Genomic DNA, 21016 nt, shown 5'->3' on the forward strand with positions numbered 1-21016 from the left:
TAGTTTAATATATATATATATATATATATAAAACATGTATGTATTTGCACACAATAATAAGAAATTTAACTACAAAAACAACTATCATTTGTGCATGGAATATATTTCCATGCACAATTTATTTTAAATATTGTATTATGTAGTGTAAACATTACACTACATAAAAACATTTTCTGTAAATTTTTAAAATTATAAATAAATTCAAGGAATGGTATTTAAATGTAGAAAAGCTCTTTTTCTTTTCTTTATTACTGAGAGTACTGACAATTAAATAATATTCCAATATTATTAAATTTTATTATTATAGATTTAAAAGATTTGACTGAAAAAGCATACAAGCACATGCACAAACTTAGTAGTTATGTTCCTTATTGAGGACGAGGACGAGGAAGAAATTCTGCAGATTTATGTTGTAATTGAGTTGCTTGTAATAGTATACCTAATTCTTTATGGAATGGTTAAAAATTAATATGCTGTTTGAAGAAATTACCCACAATGACATCTAATCATACAATGTTATGTAGATAAATATAATCACATAGATTTAAAAAGTAATTAAACTTTAGATGTATTTCCATAGTATTTTTCCAAATTAATTAAACAAAAGAATAATAAAAAAAGCAAAATTAATGGCAAAAAAGCATTATATAAAATTATCTTGACAGTTTATTCTCTACATTTTTAGAAGTTTTCTTGCTAAATTCAAATTTCCCAAAATAAAATTTTAAAATAAATGATAATGTCTTAGGGTTGTATAAATTCTAACATATTCATTTGTCAAATAAGATAGATGCAAGCATGCTCCAAAAACTTTTTATTGGAAAACAATTTCATTTTATTTTGGCTTTTATCAACATATTGAATTAAATTATAAATTATCTTACAATGTATTTTAAACATCCATAGTCTAAAACATATATAAATGAAAACAGAATGCTGATTAAATCAGATGACCAACTGAAATGGCCATTTATTATTAATAGTTTCTTAAACAAGATAAGACCACTGATTACCAATAAAGGTAAATTTAAGAGAAAAAAGAATTACTTTTTTAGTATTAAATGAATAAAATATTAAAGATTTTAAAGTGACTATATAAATTCACACTGTAGTATAATCTGAGCATATGACTCAAATGCAATCTAATATGACAACTAAGAATGGCTTAGAGGTGATATTTGAGACTGACAAAAGATATGGTAGACCTTTATATTTGTGTATATTATATATACATAAGGGTGTAGTTAATCTTCCAAAACCGGAAGCGGTTAAGACAATAGGGCAGGCGTGGAACAAAAGGTCAAGAGGGAAGGACCATGTGCAAACGACAGACATCGAAAGACATGACAAAGAAACTTTACAAGTTGACAGGATGAAACCAAAGAAAAGGATTACCTACGGAGATGACGAACCCTACGCAGAACAAATGAGTAGAAGAGAAAAGGATACACAATCCCCGAAAAGTAAGCCAAAAATTCAAACATTTTAGGGTAATAGCAACATGATTAAGGCAGAGAATTGGGTGAGGAGATTTGAAACGGTGACGGAATACATGGGATGGAGTGAAAAGGACAAAATAATGTTAATGGGAGATTACCTAGAAGATGCCCTAAATTGGTACATCAAACACACGGGCAATCAGAGTTGGGAGAATTAAAACAAACTTTCGTGGGGAGATTCAGATTACAAACCACTGAGCCTATCGTGGATTTCATAAGGTTAAAATATGACCCAAAAATAGGAATGAAAAATTATTTTGAAGAAAAAAAAAAGCTTAGGGAAGTTAGTGCAATTGAAAGACTTCCAGATAATACCACTAAGGATAGAAGGGTTACCCCGGAAAATGGTGGAATATTTCGTAACCGTAAGACCAAAAACTTTTGTAGAATTTTATGAAATAAGCCTGAGAATCGAAGAAAATTTAAAACAAAAATGAATCAATAAGTCCACAAGGAGTAAGGTAAAAGTTCCAGGAGTAATTTTGGTTATGGGACGGAAGAATTTAATTCGGAACACAAAAGAAAGCCAAACACTTGTAAGATTTGTGAGAGTTTGGGATACCAAAATAGGTTCCATTGGGCTTGAGACTGTTGGAGTAAGCGAAAACCGCCTGAACGAAAGGGGAAAGCAAATCTCGCTGAGGTCGAAAACAACGAAGTACGAAGCGAAAGTAAAAAAGTGGAGACAAATCGCAAGGAAACGAATCATAAAATAGAAGGGACAAATGAGGAAAGTATTCAGGAAAATGAACTAAATGAAATCAAAATCAAGGACACAATAGAAAATGGCCAATTCCCTAAAAGTATTAATGAAAGAAACAATAACAATACAAATAAAAATGGTTCTCAATACGAAAAAGGAACAGAAGTGAACAATATTGAAAATTTAAATGGGTTAAGAGACAGAAATCGAAAAGTGCAAGAAACGTTAAGAGAGACATTACCAGATGAATTATCCAATTCAGATCTGAATGTCCTTCAAGATAATTCAACAAATTTTATCTGTTTGACAGATAGCAGCAAATGTTTGAGTAAATCGACCCCTATTCTTCTAACAACGGGTATTTTAATAGGAATTATCGTCGGTCTGGTGACAATTGTAGGAATAACAAGATTATCCATTTACATTTTCCATCATTTGAAATTACGAAAGAAACCACAAGACAAATCTAGAACTTCAAAAATGGATAGAGTGGTTAGTTCTACAACACAAAGACCTGTCAAGAATCGATCTACAAAGCAAAAATTGAATCTACGAGAACTAATAAGACAAGTATCAAATGTACTATATGAAATAGAGAGGGAAAAAAGGGAAAACCGTCAGACGTCATCCATATATCCAAGTTATGTTTGTACAACAACCCAATCTTGGATCTAAGGGGGATGTAAGGGTGTAGTTAATCCTCCAAAACCGGAAGTGGTTAAGACAATAGGGCAGGCGTGGAACAAAAGAAGGTCAAGACAGAAGCTTCTAGGTCAAGAGGGAATGACCACGTGCAAATGACGGACATCGAAAAATGTGACAAAGAAACTTTACATATATATATATGTGAATATATATCTTGCATTAAAATTTAAAATATTGTTTCAATCAAAATTCTATATAATATATATATACACACACACATACATACATACATACATACATAAGATAATTTTTTTTATAAAGATCACAAAATTGAGTTTACAGTAGTGTTGATTATCCGAAAGTCATAATCAACACTACTGATTACACTTCTAACTATATTTTAGTTAGAAATATAATTAATTATATTTCTAACTAAAAGAATAAAGATTTAAAAAGTTTACATTATGATTTCCTTAATAGTTTAATATATAGCATGATTACAATTATATGATAATGTTTAATATTTAATCAATCTGCAAATGCAAAAAATTTTATATAGCTAAGAAAACAAAGCAACCAGTAGTTATGATCATCATAAGAATTTTGATTGTATTTAAAATTTACTAAATTTTAGGTAAAAAAATATTAAAAAATATATATAAAAATTAAAAACTATTAAAATCATCTTTATTCATATGTTTATTTGGGTCATTATACAATGACTTTATAAAGAGAACAAAATCAAGAGAATAGCTCATATAACTGGATAAAAAATTTTAAAAATTATTGACAGTTCTATCCAAAACATCAATTATCCGAAAGAATTCCAGTCAGCAAATTTAAATTTTCGCCAGTGCTGTGGCACTGCAATCTTTGGCTATGTCTTGGGCTACTCAAATATTTTACGTTTTTGATACTAAATTAACTTCTGAAGTATACTTTTTTATTGTTTTTATATTTTTCAATATATTTATTTTGTTTGTACAAAATAAAAAAATAATTTTTAACGATACAATAGTCTTTGTTAGGCTTAACATAGACAAAAATTCAACGCAAAGCGACATGCAACAGAGAAAAATTTCAACATGGGATAAATTAATATATATTTTTGTACACAATCGGTTATCTGAAATACCGATTTTCTGAACAACCCCAGTCCCCAATTGATTCGGATAATCAACACTCTACTGTAATATTCCTAATTATAATGTATGTTATTATTAGGAAATGTGAAGTAACATGCATAGAAAGATGATAAATTTTAGTTTGTACAAACTGATTTAATACATTTAATAAATATTAAGAATTTTACCCAAAAATTCATAATTTTCCTAATGAATAATTTTTTTACATTCAAACATACTACTATAAATGTAATGATACTATTACCAATAACAATTATTTTAAATAACAACATTTAAATTTAAATAACATCATGAAATTTTATAATAATAGTTCTAATAATAAATTAAAAATAAAAAACTATAATAGATTTATAAATTAAGTTTTACTTCTAAAATTGATTTCAATGTTGGTTGTAAATTTTCTAAACATTCTTTCTTTTTCTCTATTTCTTGTAGATATTCTTGTTTCTGACTTTCAGTTTTGTGCAATTTTTCTGATAATCTGGTAAAATTGTTAAATGCTTTTGTATTACATATTAATTTTTATTTATGATAAAGTTTATGAAAAGTTTACCTTTTTCTTTGTTCAAGCTCCCATTCTAATCTTGCCAAAGTTAATTGATGGGGATCATTTTTGGTTTCTGTCTAAAATTATAATGCAAAATTATTAAATTTTACATTATATTGAATAACTGAATATGTTCATTTCTAAGATATAGTATCCAAGTTTATATCCTGAACATTTCAGGAATATAATGTTGGATCAAAGGTACATACACAGATCCACATCTTATCTTTTTTGCATTTAATTCTCCAATTTTATAAGCATCTCTTAATACTTTACTAATAGAAACAGAAAACTGCTTTTATAACATATTAAGAAACATTTATAAAATTTGAGAATTAAAGGTTACATAGAAATTTTTATAATTATGCACCTTATTTTGTTTATAAACACTAATTAGAAATAATATTCTGTGTTTATACATTTCTCATATTTAATATTCTTTTATATTATGGAAGTGTAACCATTCAATATTTTATATATAGAAATATTGGTCCAAAGACTCAAATTTTAGAAAATTTTCATAAAATATTCATATCAAATTTCAAAATAAAAGAAACTAAGTATAAAAAATGTGAAATATTATTTTTTAAAAAGCCTAATGGCAGTTAAGAAGCCATTGCAGATTGTAGAAAGACATGCAAAATACTAAGAAATTATTCCAGTTTTCTGTTACATAAATTTAAAAAATTTAAATATATTTAAAGTTTAGAAATTTACACAAAGCAAAACATTTGTTTTTGTTCAAATATATATTTCTAAAAAAAAAATAAAGATATGATGATCACAATATGAAAGTATAATAATAGCAGATCTGTACCTGCAAAAATAATGGATTTTTTTAGTTCTTTATTTTCATGTTTTTTTTTTGTAAAATAATCCATAAAATGAATAAAATTATATATTAATAATTTTTAAAGTGTTTTTATTACATAAATATATTTTTTGAACATAAATACCAATTGAATTCTAAATATGAGTAAGAGATAGAAAACATTTACATACAGGCCTTGATATTTTTGCTGGTGCTTCTTTATAAAATTCTTCAACAGGTACTAATTCAATTTCTTCATCTTTTGATCTATTATTTTAAATTAATTAAAACATATTAATTAATTATATTTCTAACTAAAAGAATAAAGATTTAAAAAGTTTACATTATGATTTCCTTAATAGTTTAATATATAGCATGATTACAATTATATGATAATGTTTAATATTTAATCAATCTGCAAATGCAAAAAATTTTATATAGCTAAGAAAACAAAGCAACCAGTAGTTATGATCATCATAAGAATTTTGATTGTATTTAAAATTTACTAAATTTTAGGTAAAAAAATATTAAAAAATATATATAAAAATTAAAAACTATTAAAATCATCTTTATTCATATGTTTATTTGGGTCATTATACAATGACTTTATAAAGAGAACAAAATCAAGAGAATAGCTCATATAACTGGATAAAAAATTTTAAAAATTATTGACAGTTCTATCTAACTTTAATTCTGTTAATTAATGAAAAACATTCTATGATGAAATTTTTGTCTAGAATATTAACGTTTTATATGCTTCAAACAAACATGTATAAACAAATTCAACTGTGATCGATTGTTCACTTGAATAAAATCTAAAACGGATTTACATTCAATATGAAAATAAATTATAAAACAATAGGGTAGTTTCTTCTATCAAATATTTGTAAATGAGAAATAATTGTCATTTTAAAATATGAAGAAACAAACCTGAATTCCAAGCATTTAGTGACTTCTTTTTGAAGATGCATAACTTCATATTGAAGATTCTGAAGTTGAAGATGAAAATTATCTACTTTCTGTTTAACCTAAATTTAATATTAAATATAATTACAACCTCCATAAAAACAAAAAAAAACAAATAAAAAATTATCATTAGATTAAAAATATTATTTCTAAAAGTTTAGATGTAAAGAAAATTTCAAATTCTCTACTAGGGTCATATAAATTTAATTATTTGAAACGTAATATAATTAAAATAATTAATTACCTTAGAAAAATAATTATTTGAAACATCTACCAAATACAGAGTATACATAAAAATTACTTTGTGCATACATGTTAAAATTTCCTAATACTTAAAAATTATTAGGAACTCTTGAATCAAGTTAACTCAACTGGTAAGAGTATTAGATGATGATTCCTTTTGATTCATCATTTGATATCTACTTCTTATAAATTTTGATAATTTGATCATTTTAAGTTATTTATGCTTCTGGAAGATAACTATACAATGACTTTATAAAGAGAACAAAATCAAGAGAATAGCTCATATAACTGGATAAAAAATTTTAAAAATTATTGACAGTTCTATCTAACTTTAATTCTGTTAATTAATGAAAAACATTCTATGATGAAATTTTTGTCTAGAATATTAACGTTTTATATGCTTCAAACAAACATGTATAAACAAATTCAACTGTGATCGATTGTTCACTTGAATAAAATCTAAAACGGATTTACATTCAATATGAAAATAAATTATAAAACAATAGGGTAGTTTCTTCTATCAAATATTTGTAAATGAGAAATAATTGTCATTTTAAAATATGAAGAAACAAACCTGAATTCCAAGCATTTAGTGACTTCTTTTTGAAGATGCATAACTTCATATTGAAGATTCTGAAGTTGAAGATGAAAATTATCTACTTTCTGTTTAACCTAAATTTAATATTAAATATAATTACAACCTCCATAAAAACAAAAAAAAACAAATAAAAAATTATCATTAGATTAAAAATATTATTTCTAAAAGTTTAGATGTAAAGAAAATTTCAAATTCTCTACTAGGGTCATATAAATTTAATTATTTGAAACGTAATATAATTAAAATAATTAATTACCTTAGAAAAATAATTATTTGAAACATCTACCAAATACAGAGTATACATAAAAATTACTTTGTGCATACATGTTAAAATTTCCTAATACTTAAAAATTATTAGGAACTCTTGAATCAAGTTAACTCAACTGGTAAGAGTATTAGATGATGATTCCTTTTGATTCATCATTTGATATCTACTTCTTATAAATTTTGATAATTTGATCATTTTAAGTTATTTATGCTTCTGGAAGATAACAGTGCAAAATAATTGAAAAAAATACTTTTGGAGTTATTACTAATTTTCATTATCATCAGTGAGTAATGAATACTTCATTGAGTTCTATAGGAATTAAACAAACGTGCTCAGCAAATAATTAACTTATCACACTTATGTATTTTCTTTAATGGAATGCCAATGTTTTTTTTTTCTATTGTTAAGCCTGAGGATGGCCTATAAAGTAGCCCGAAAACATTAGTTTTTCAATAAAACTATCTCGGCATAAAAAGATGTAGTGTGATAAGTTCTATAGGAATTTTATAATATATTACAATAATAATAATGATAATAATAATTTGAAGTTAATTGATTTTTCATTGCTTTACAGTTGATATACAGCAAGTCCTCACTTAACATAAGCAATAGGTTAATGAAAACAACATATAGCAAAGCCAATTTTACTGAAGACTAAATAATATACACAAGATATAATTCAGTTAATATTCTACTTGGATTATGTTTGCAACTTCCAGCATTCATTTTCCACTTCATAGATTCAATTTTATCTATTTATAAAGAACATTCAACAATAATAATTATAAATGATTACAAATGTACTTTATCTGTTTTTCAATTATGTTAAATGAAGACTTGTTATTGATATTAAATATATAGCAAGCAAAAAGAAAAATATCACATATAAAACCATTTTAAATACATCCGAAACAGAATATGGTTTTTAATCTATCCTAAAATCTATCTTTTTAATGTGAATTTAAATAAAACCAAAATAATTCAATAGGTTTAAATAAAATATAGTAAACAACTATGATGAATTTATACTCATTCATTTAATGAGATTATTTCAGGGTAAATTGATGTATAGAATGATCCAAAAGATATGCTACAACTTTAAAATATCATAAAAATTGTTTCAAAAAATCATGTTTCCTCAATTCATAGATGACTCCAATTTTATGAAAATTAGAAACATCATTTATCATATTAATCAATATAGGAAGAATATAAATGTCAAGAAAGTTCAGAACTATTTTTGAATTTGCCATGAAAGTGTGCTAATAAGATATCCCAGCAGTTAAGATTATTATGTACAACAATTCATAGTGACTTATATGAATGTTTATAGCTTCACCAATACAAAATTCAACTGCTACAGGGTTAAAGCCAGAAGATAAACCTGTATGAAATACTTTCATTGTTTTAATCTAGTATTATATGCCACCAAAGATGTGGTGCACATATAGAAATTGATTGAATAAAGAAAAACTTTTTGTATTTTATATGCAGTAAGAAGTTTTAGGAATATCTTAAACCATTTAATATTTGTCACTTGTTAAAGATATAGTACATCTTTTGGAATACTCTGTATAATCAAATCAATTCTTTCACTGATTGAGAATAAAGAATGTTTGTAATATAGTAAAACCTATCTAAAACAGAACTGAATAAAAATCTACCTAAACAGGAAAAATACTTTAAAATGGAACAATTTGCTATGTTTTACTATAGTTTACAATTTGCTTGAGTTTTACTATAAGCTGGAAACCTAGCTAATGTGGAAGTAAGAGAGCTTTTTGAGTATGAAAAATGTAACTTAATCTGGATAATGCAGAAAATTAAGATTCCACTTGGTAGACAAATAAGTAAAATCACCTCATGGTATAATGGTCATTGCAATATGAAACTGTATTCTGAGAATGATTTTGAATCTTGTCAGAGCAGCAATGGTTATGTGACAATGTCTTTGTTAATATTTGTCAAGAGACAAAATAGAATATTTTAAAATAAATGAGTTTTCAAAAATCAAGTTCTTAAAAACAAGTAACAAATATAATTCATAAAAAATAGTGAGAATAAGGTAATACAGGGTTGTCAGTGTACCTTGTACAAAGTAGTTAGTAACTAGCTAGTTCTGAGTATTTGAAAAAAGTTGACTAACATGCTGATAATTACAGATTGATATAAATAATTAGAGTATTAAAATTCCTTGGGAAACAAGATCCCAGAATGATTCGATTTCTGCATTTCTGTAATACAATTAGAATTTCCAATGGCAGAGCAGATTTTTTTGTATTCAATTGTCTTGTCTGTTGTCATGTGAGCTCATAAGAATTGTATCTGAGAAGTATTTGATTACTCAGTACAAGTTTATGGTAACAACAAGAACTTTTTGTTATCAAATAATTCTCAATTATTTCATTCAAATATTCCCATCTTTAGTTAGAATCACTTTGGATTAATTTGAATTAAGCTTAGTAATATCATTTTGAAGTACATAAAAATGAATGTAACTGTGAAATTTATCTCGTATAGTTTAAAGATGACAAAAATGGAAAAAATACTAAAACTTGTTCATAACAAAAACCTACCAAAACAGAAAAATAATTTGGTACTATGTAATTCTGGTTTACAAAAGTTTTTTTATATTTATAAAAAAGGTTACTGTTAAGATGAAATAAAAGGTTACTGTTTCTAAATATTATCAAGAGAATGCTAAAAATTCACTTCAGTCTAGTTTTTATGTTTTAGTTTAAAAATTTCATAATTCTCATTCAAAATATTTAATATATACATTATTTCTTTAAATAATGCATATGATATCTTTGTATAATAAAAAATTTGATATTGGTTTATTGCTTCAATTTATTTATTAATGTCAAAACAATACTATGCTATAATTTATTGTAATTAGCTTATCTACTGAATAAATAGTGCTAGTGTTTTTGAATTTTATTCTAAAATTATTAAAAATTTTAAAACCATAATATACAATATTTATAAAAATATTATACTTTATAAAAATAAGAAATAAAAAATAATACCCGTAATAAAATTGAAATTTTTACCTCACTCACAGATTCCCGAACTCTCTTACATCTGTGTTTATCAAGACGATTTAATTTTTTTAATACAAGAAAAAGCATGCAAGTGTTCACACGATGTTCTTCAAATTCATCTGTCTAAAATATAAAATATATCATTAAAATAATTCAATAAATAAATATATTTCTAAATTTAATTTAGCACCATCATTTATTCACCTTTGATATTGACACTAAATCAAATGCAGTGTTCAATCAAAGTATTTCAGGTAATAATTAAGTATAGTAATGGGTTATACACAAAAGTTTGAGTTTTGAGAGTTTGAAGTTGTGATATGATGTCATTTGCATTGGAAAATAATGCATTTATTGATATACAGATTTTCTGTTTATCATTTATGGGAAGATTTGTTCAAAAGTGTTTAGTTAGACTTTACAGGAGTGGTGATAAATAAAAGAATGGTATATCGAGGTTAAATGTGTATGATCAAAAATAAAGGTGAATAAATCTATTTTTAACCATTCTATTATAACCTGCTTAAAATTTAAAACCCCTATTTTTATTTCTGCTATATATAAAAGCTAAATTAAAAAATTCATTTTGTATTAGTACATATATTTTAAAAATTATAATTTGTTATATAATATAAAATTATCAAATTAGGTATATCAAATATTCTGATAACTATTATCAGGAGCTCTGGAAACAGGGAAGCTGAGTAGCCATGATCCACCTACTTTTACCCCTGGTAAATATCAAAGCTTAAAATGTAAATTAGAAACACAATCATAAACAAGTTATATATTTATTTAGGTTTTATATGTGGAGAAAAATTTAGGGGTTGTTTTGCAGCTTATTAAATTGATTAATTTAATTTAATATCACTTTTAAGCCAGCATTGGCCCCACTAATATAAATATAATAATCATGAACCAGATGAAACTGGTTCATGATTATTATATATTATATTTATATCTACAAAAATTAAATTAAATTGCTCCAGTCATTCTAAATGAAAATAAATTAATAAAAGTGTACTCAACCTGATGGATTATTTGTTAAATATCTGTTCACAAAACTTGTGTCTATATGCTTTTAGTTTATTAAAACATTTACTTGCTATTCACAGATCAAAATGATTTAATAAGATCAAAAACTTTATTCATTTTTAAATTTTTATATATTTTTTAATATACAATTAAGTTTCTATATTGTATATTATACTTAAAGGCATTTTATTTTATATAAATCATTGTTTGTTTTGTTTGGTTATGGCAACACAACACTTGGGCATTCTGCCTAGTGTGATGCCTTCCAGGAGGTCTTTTTAACGGTAACTGTCCCCTATTCAGGCATTACAGACGTGGAGAAAACCTGAAAAACTATTTGGCCAGCCCATCCTGGCAAGGTGCAAACCCACAACCAAACTCCCACAGTTCAGGCAACAGAATCGCTTGGATACTGGTGGGCCTATAAATCATTGTAATCTTATATTAAAATTTAGTAACATTCTAGCAAATAATATACTGTATATAATTAAACTAGTGCCCACATTTCTTATACTTTAAGATTTTTAATTTTAATGTTTATATATTATAAAATATATCTAATAAATCAAATCAATAGTTTGGAATATCAGAACTTGTTTAACATGACTAGGCTAACCAGGGTTTTGAGCTAAATGCATATATTTTTCATCAATTTGATACTTCATATAAAGTTTTAATTAATAAAACTTTATATATCAAATAAAACTTTATGAAGTATCAAATTTTGATGAAATAATATCACATAGTTGGCAATTTATTTCATACCAACAAAGCAAAACCATCGACATTTCTTTGCATGCATTTAGAAGAGCAATATAAAAAATAAATAAATAAACAACTGTTTTTATTTATTTATTTTTTTTTAAATTAGCTGACGAATTTACATATTTATAAAAAAATACATAGAAAGGCATGTTAGCCTTTCTATGTATTTTTTTTATATTAAACACCTGTTTTATTGATGATTTGGTTATTATAAAACAATATTTATGTTTAGATTTGTCATCATCACATATTTCACACTATTTGTAAGAATAAATATATTAAGATTATTTCAGCAATACTTATTAAATCATTAATAAAAATTAATAAACCAAATAGCTACTTTTAGTTCTTTATAATCTACATAGCAAATCAACAATCAAATCTATGAATTAATTTAATGATATCAAAATTAATGCTACTAAATAATAATTACCAACCTGCAAAGTATTTTTATCTAGCCCATCAGTGTCACACAATATTTTAAAATATTTTTTGGATATATAATTATTTATAATCAGTAAGCAAATAAGCTAGTTACACTATTGGTAATTATTTTAAATTTTACTTTAATTATTGTTAATTATATATATATAATATAAATTCTAGAATCTTGATCAAAAAATAACAACATGCTGATAAAGTAGTTTCTTTCATACTACAAATGGATATGTAAGTTCTATGCTGCCAAATAGAAAATACAAAAATCTGTAATAAACAGGAAAATTTTATTTTTCTGTTCAGAAACAAACTAACATTTTCTAACATGGAATATATTAAATCTAAATATTGAAATTTATTTTCTGATGTACATTTAAAAAATATTTTAATTCTAAGCATAACTAAATTTAAATTAGATTTTCAAAATATTCTATCCCAAAAAAAAAAAAAAAAGTTAAATATTTCATTAATTTGATTTCTTAATATATAAATATTTGTATTTTGTTTAAATATTACTTAATTTTAAAATTTCTGTATTAATTCAAATGAATATTTTGATTTATTAAAGCAAAAAATGTGTCATCTATTTTATCTCATTGCTTTTCTTTGATTTGTTCTGTGAAATTTTGTCATGAATAACATTTGGTCTCAATAAAGAAAAAAAATTGGAAAATACTGCTATGNCCTGTTTTATTGATGATTTGGTTATTATAAAACAATATTTATGTTTAGATTTGTCATCATCACATATTTCACACTATTTGTAAGAATAAATATATTAAGATTATTTCAGCAATACTTATTAAATCATTAATAAAAATTAATAAACCAAATAGCTACTTTTAGTTCTTTATAATCTACATAGCAAATCAACAATCAAATCTATGAATTAATTTAATGATATCAAAATTAATGCTACTAAATAATAATTACCAACCTGCAAAGTATTTTTATCTAGCCCATCAGTGTCACACAATATTTTAAAATATTTTTTGGATATATAATTATTTATAATCAGTAAGCAAATAAGCTAGTTACACTATTGGTAATTATTTTAAATTTTACTTTAATTATTGTTAATTATATATATATAATATAAATTCTAGAATCTTGATCAAAAAATAACAACATGCTGATAAAGTAGTTTCTTTCATACTACAAATGGATATGTAAGTTCTATGCTGCCAAATAGAAAATACAAAAATCTGTAATAAACAGGAAAATTTTATTTTTCTGTTCAGAAACAAACTAACATTTTCTAACATGGAATATATTAAATCTAAATATTGAAATTTATTTTCTGATGTACATTTAAAAAATATTTTAATTCTAAGCATAACTAAATTTAAATTAGATTTTCAAAATATTCTATCCCAAAAAAAAAAAAAAAAGTTAAATATTTCATTAATTTGATTTCTTAATATATAAATATTTGTATTTTGTTTAAATATTACTTAATTTTAAAATTTCTGTATTAATTCAAATGAATATTTTGATTTATTAAAGCAAAAAATGTGTCATCTATTTTATCTCATTGCTTTTCTTTGATTTGTTCTGTGAAATTTTGTCATGAATAACATTTGGTCTCAATAAAGAAAAAAAATTGGAAAATACTGCTATGTAAAATGCAACTGATTTATTAAGATTCTTAAGATATTATATCTTTAAAATTCATATCCATTCCATTAAAAATCTTTTTTAATTAGATTTTATTATATTTTTTAAAAAGGTTTTTTTTAAATAAACAATATTATATCTTATCAATCCTAATATTTATCAAATGATATAATTTATATCACAAAAATCAAATGAAATCTAAGGTCATACTGTTATGAAAGTAGCACTTAACATTTTGTTTTCCTTATTATTCAGTTTTATTACTAATATGATTGATTACATTGCAGGAACAACATTCTATAATAACTTTTTGTAGATAAAGGGTATAAAACCTGTAGAAACACACTGAAGAATGTTAGCACAGTATGGAAACAGCTGCATGACTCAGAAAAGTTTATGTATGGATCAAATGGTTCAAGTCTGGAAGAACAAACATGACAGACAAGGTGAGTGGACAGCCATCAACTTTCCCTGGGAGCCAGACCTCTTGTTTGGACCATTAAAAGAAGCACTATGTAGTCACAGATTTACAGTGACAAGAGATAAAAGTAACAGTGCACAATTGGCAACATGCCAAGTTGAAAAACTTATTATGAAAGAATCCATAAGTTTCAGGACCACTAAAACAAGTGTGTAACAGTAACGAGGGTTAAGTTAAAAAATAAATTGTTTAATTTGCATCAACTTGAACAGTACAAGTAATAATAAAATTACCTTCACTTTTTGAATTACTCTCATATATTTAGTAAAATAATATAGATCAAATAGAATCAGAAGATAAATGTTTGTGTTTTAATAAGATATTGATTTTCTTACATCACTTTTTTTTTCTTCTTTTAATCTCAAAATTTCTTTCATGTGTTCTCTAATTTCATCACAAGTTTTCTTAAAAAGGACATAATCTTTATCAGCATCTCTTTTCTGGGATTCGTCTTCTTCTAATAGAAAACAATCAGCAATCTGAAAAATTATTCAATAAACATAATTAACTGTCTTGGATCCAATAAAAGTCATAATTTAATTTTTAAGAAAACTAATTAATTTTTTATCCAGTTAATTTTTGATAAAATAAATCAAGTAAGTTGATTTATTTAAGAAATAAAGCTTAAAAAACTTTATGTAAAAAATAAAACTAAAAATATTTATAATTAGATATTTGAAAAGAAAAATATAACTGAATAACTTTAATTTAAATACAATCTTAATCAAGAAATTAATAATAGTAATAAATATCAAAAATTTTAAATATTAATTTTAAAATATTAAAAGAAATTTTATTCTGAAAAAATGTAACTACATACAAAATGCATACATTTATTGTGGTCAAATCTGACTGTCCTTTCATCATCTGAACATTAAAGCCAAATAATTTAAATAGCTTACTTTAAATTATTAAAAATAAAAAATCCTATAGAATCTATCAAAAATATAATCCAATAGTATTTAAAAATATGTTTCTTACACATTTTCTTGTAAAATAAATATATACAATTAGTAAGAAAATAAAATTTATAGTTCCTTCAACAATAATCCCATGTTTGATAAAGTTACTTTTTATATAACTTCATTTATTATAATGCAAATTTTTATATAGTTGATTATTAACATCTTTAATCATTTAGATAAAAAATTACATACAATACACAATTGCTAATCCAAACTAATGTTTACACAGAATTACTCAGATTAGTTGAGTTATTTATATATAACCCAAGTAATCTGAATAATTCCATGTAAAAATTAGACAAACAAGTCAAAAAGAACTATGCATAAACGTAGATCATTAAAATTTTTAATACTATATTTAGTTAAATTTAACTACATAAAATAAAATTTGTTCAAATTACCAGTAATTGTTGTTTGAATTAGCAAGAGTGCATTGTATGTGTTACTGTGAAAGACCAATATCTGGCAAATGTCGATATTCTCCAGTGAATATCAGCATTCACATAGTTGCTTGGTGTATGTATGAAATATTCACTAAATATCATTATTCATTATTTCTCACTTACACCAGCAAATGTCAACATTCAGCATGCATTGATTGTGAATGTTGAATAAAAATATTTTTATTACGTTAAGACAAAAATGCAACTTTTTAATATATGATACATGTCAACATAGGAGAAAGCTTAAGTAACAGCACATGTAAATAAACTGTTGAACCTAAAACGAACAATACATTCTAAATCAGAAAAGGAAATAATACCAATAATAAACTTACACATAAATTATGTGATTAATGTTATACAATCTTATTTATTGCAACAACTTAAACTTTTATGACACTTTAAATTGCACAAGAGTCCCTTGCTTTTACAACTGCATTTAGTTGTGGAATGCTTCTTTTTGCAATTACAACATGTATAGTCTTGTCCTCCACTTTTCGAATTAGTTGCAACTGCTTCTCTCAGCGACATTTCTTGAGAAAAAATCTTGTCTATAGAAAGTAATTTTTCTTTACAAATTACGAATGGATTACAGGTATAAAGTTGTTTGAGGGTACCATTTTTGTTTGCTAATTTATAAAAGTTGGAGTCTTCTATTCCAACAATGACCGCCAACACATTTCAGGCATCTGTACGACCATGGTCGAAAACATCAAGGGCCTTGTATTCATACGGCATCACCAATTTGAGCAGAAGGAAATTTTCTTTTTGAGGTTCACAACATTTTTGTTGCTTGCAGTAGAAGATTCTCTTTCATGGCCACTCTTTTTATAGAAATAAATTCATGTTGTTTAGTCAGTGCTTGATATGAAGACATGGTAGGTTGCAGCTCTTCTTCAATATTTTCCTTTGGAATATGGTTTTCAGTACGGTCACTGCTCAAATTTTCTTCAAAAGTATTAACAATTTCTTTAAGCTGTTCTTCGGTTTTAATATTTGCGATTTGCTTGTCAGGCAAAGACGTTGCTATGCCTCTTTTTGGTTTAATGCCAAATAGGGCTTCATAAGGACTCTGATGTATTCTTTCATGGTATGTTGTGTTCTTGGCAAATTGAACAAAGGGCAAACCATCTGATTATTTTTATTGTTATCATTCATCCATGCAGTTAACATATTCTGTATATCCTGATTGGTCCTTTCAACTGAGCCTTCTGTTTGACTATGACAAGGCTTTATGTGAACTATCTTAACATCTTTCCACATAGCGCATAGTTCGGATATGACTGGATTACTGAATTCCCTACCATTATCTGAATGTAATATAGCTGGGACACCAAATGTTAAAAATATTTGAAGAAGGTGATACACTATTTCTTCAGCTGTCTTAGTTTTTAAAGGTCGAAACTGGACAAACTTCGTTAAATGGTTTTGATATACCATTACGAACTTGTAATTGCCATCCCTATGTGACTGCAAGTCTATCAGATCGACTTGACATCTTGAGTTTAAATCTGAACTGACCATTGGTTTCACAACAATACCATTTTTAGATGCACTATGTTTCATTTTGCATTGTTTACATAAATTTAAATACAACATTACAAATTCATATGTAATACTTTTGTATTTAACTTGTAATTCTTTAAGCATATGTGTTCTTCCTCCATGGCTTATTCTGATGTGATAGAGTACTGAACAATTCATTATTGGTAACATAATACTGTATATTCATTTCTCCTGGTTTTAATGGCACAATTAACTTCTCTTCATCATTAATTTTTAAAATGTCAAAACATTTTAATTGTCTGTAATCCAAGGTGTACTGCACTTAGTTTTGGCAGAAATCACTTCTGAACATATTTTAGAGTACTTTTCTTGAAAAAAATAAAAACAACTGTCTTCTTGTTTACACTTACAATTAATGCACGTAACTTTTCAAAGAAAAAAAGGATCACAGTTCACTGCAGTAATCATTCAATATAAATTAGAGTATTGGATAAAAAAATAAAAAGTAATCAAACATTGCATGCACCAAGATAAGACTGACAAACAGCAATGTGTTCAAGATTATAACAAATAGATGCCACGTGACCTCTATCGTGACAGAGGATTTGACGAGAGAGAACAAAGGATTTGGCATTTTTGTCGCTTCTCTCTGGCTGTGTCTTCTCAGCTTGTCATTTCGACCTCCACTGGAATTTATCTGTGCTTGTCGACATATACCGCCGATGTTCAAATGTATAATAACGTAACTAAATATTCAGTCTTTCACCAACATATTTGGTAAGTGTCAACATTCACCAGAGAATATTGATATTCTCTAATTTCAGTCTTTCACGGTAACATATGTATATAATAAACATTTTCTGTCAATCTATATATATATAAAATTGCTTGTCCTGACTGACTCACTGACTGATTCATCATCGCCCAGAGCAAACCGCTGGACCTAGAGAAGTGAAATTTGGTACACAGTTAGAGTATGTCATGAAAACACACACTAAGAAGGGATTTTTCGAAATTCCCAAGTGGGGGGAGAGGGAGAGCATTAAGGGTTAACCGGAAAAACGGCTTCTACTGTACTATTTTAGATGCAATTTTTTGTTTTTATCTGCGTTTTAGTAGGGTACGCCATGACAATGCACAATAAGAAGGGATTTTTAGAAATTTCCCCACGGGGAGGTGAGGGAGAGCATTAAGGCTTAACTGGAAAAACGGCTTCTACTGTACTATTTTAGATGCGATTTTTTCTTTTTATATACGTTTTAGTAGGGTATGCCATGGGAATTCACATTAAGGAAGGATTTTTCAAAATTTCCCTGCGGCGGGGAGAGGTAGAGCATTAAGGCTTAACCGGAAAATGGCTTCTACTGTACTATTTTAGATACGATTTTTTGTTTTCAACTACGTTTAGTCTTCATTGAGTACTTAGGTGTATTAAATTTATAACATTTCAGACATTGTTATAAATATTTTTATCTATTTCGATTTTAATTAAAAATGTTCGATCCATTTTAAATTCAAATTTGTTATTGCATATTGGTTCGATTATAGAACGATTGTAAACGTTCCAGAAAATTGATCAAATTGAAGATAGTTTGTTTGATTCTCGGCAATTCTCTTCAGCGGTAGGTGTTATATGATAATTACTATGGTTATTGAAATATTGAATGTAAATGGGGTTTGCTTGCAAAACCTCCGCGGACGAAGTGGCGGGTAACAGCTAGTTAAATTATATAATTTCATGCTGAATGCAAACATTATTAAATGGGAATAAGTTTATCACAAGAGTGGATTGGCCATAACAGTTCCGGCAAATGCCAGAAGGGTCGGTGCCAAAACAGACCAGCACTTAGAAATTATGTAGGGTGTTGTTAATTGAAATTTCGAAGTATTATTATTTAAATGTAAATGCTTATTTATATGAGTGATCACTCAAAAATTCTGTGTTTTGGAAATGTTTATCATATATGTCTTGATTGTAAATAAAATCAAAAGACAAAACACTGGTGTATTGCTTAAAAATAATTACCTAATCTTATTTCTGGCTTAAATGTTAATATGAAAAGAATAATGATAATTACATTACTAGTTACCGCAGCAGTTTGGCTAACTTCTTGACTCTTAATTCGCTTAACCTTTTTCTCCCTGGCAGTCGCCATTTTCGTTTACAAACTACCACTTCGCCACCTACAATCTGCTGTTACCAGCACGTTTGAATGAACGCAATAATATGTCTCTTAACGTGATTCACTAAAAGTTTTATTTTAATTTTCAAATGTAAAATATTAAAAAAGAACTAAAGTAATTATTATTTATAAAATGACAAATGTTAATTTTAAAATTCATGAAACCAACTAAAATTCCGACACCTCCGGATACGATTCCGGGTCCCCAGAATGGTAGTTCACTACTTTTTTTTAACTCTTTCCGCCCTGTGGGCACTAGGAGGGCCTCTTTTTGCAAGCCCATTATGGGTTCGGCCAGGCCCACAATGGGGCTGCCAGGTGGTGAGAGACGGAGCCCGACATACCCCCCCGAAAAATTCCTGGGGATTTTTCGACCCGTTCGGATTCGAGCCCGGGTCCCCAGAGCGGTGGGCTGCCACCTTGACCGCTCGGCCATCTGGCCGGTAGTTCACTACTATACCTTAAATGCTCAGTTACATATAACAGATTAACAAATAAATATAAAACTATTTTTAAAGTTATTTGCTAAGTTATAATGAATTTCTATAAACTTTTTTTAGAAACACTGTTTTAAAAAAATATGTACTGTATAACCCATAATAGCTTGCGATTAAAAAATCCTCTTATCTCAGACTATTATAAGGCCATAAGGTAAAAAGTTTAAAATAACAGATGGTTTAATTAAAAATTGTTCAAAATTTTTTTGTATATCGTACTATTGTTGCATTTAGCAACATCAAATCTCACACGTTGCATCCAATTTTATGCCACTTGGTCCATAACATATACAAACATTCACAAACACACCAGTGGCGTGCCGTGACATTTGATGATAGGGAAGCTGTTTCTATAAGAAGCCGACTTCCAGGGGCAATCAGTCAGCGGTGGTCTAGGGTCCATTCGTATTCGTTTGTTCTATAAGCCAGTAAAAACCGTAGACTTCTCTAAATGTATTTTTAATTAATAGATTATCTAACGCACTTAATAAATAAGCAAGTTCAATATAATTAACTCTCTTATATTAGATTTAATAGATTCTATACGCCCTCTAAATGCCAATTCCCGCTTCGATAACATCTACTAATTAAAATATATCTATTAGCCGTAACTATCT

The 21016-nt window shown here is 26.5% G+C and overlaps 1 protein-coding gene across 1 annotated transcript in view; it reads right to left on the reverse strand.

Moving 5' to 3' along the window:
* LOC111637167 (THO complex subunit 5 homolog) overlaps positions 1 to 19899 on the reverse strand; it is a 34668-nt gene extending 14769 nt beyond the window's left edge. The window contains exons 1-7 of the mRNA XM_023382591.1: positions 19798 to 19899; positions 15141 to 15284; positions 10479 to 10592; positions 7134 to 7231; positions 5542 to 5617; positions 4546 to 4616; positions 4365 to 4473 (exon numbers count right to left, since the gene is read on the reverse strand). Of these exons, the coding sequence (XP_023238359.1) occupies positions 4365 to 4473; positions 4546 to 4616; positions 5542 to 5617; positions 7134 to 7231; positions 10479 to 10592; positions 15141 to 15284; positions 19798 to 19875 (690 nt within the window). The 5' untranslated portion in view covers positions 19876 to 19899. The remainder of the gene's footprint in view (positions 1 to 4364; positions 4474 to 4545; positions 4617 to 5541; positions 5618 to 7133; positions 7232 to 10478; positions 10593 to 15140; positions 15285 to 19797) is intronic.
* Between the last annotated feature and the right edge of the window lie 1117 nt (positions 19900 to 21016).

This window comes from Centruroides sculpturatus, unplaced genomic scaffold (genome assembly GCF_000671375.1).
Source record: "Centruroides sculpturatus isolate CEXI.00-Female unplaced genomic scaffold, Cexi_2.0 scaffold1080, whole genome shotgun sequence".
Taxonomy (NCBI): domain Eukaryota; kingdom Metazoa; phylum Arthropoda; class Arachnida; order Scorpiones; family Buthidae; genus Centruroides; species Centruroides sculpturatus.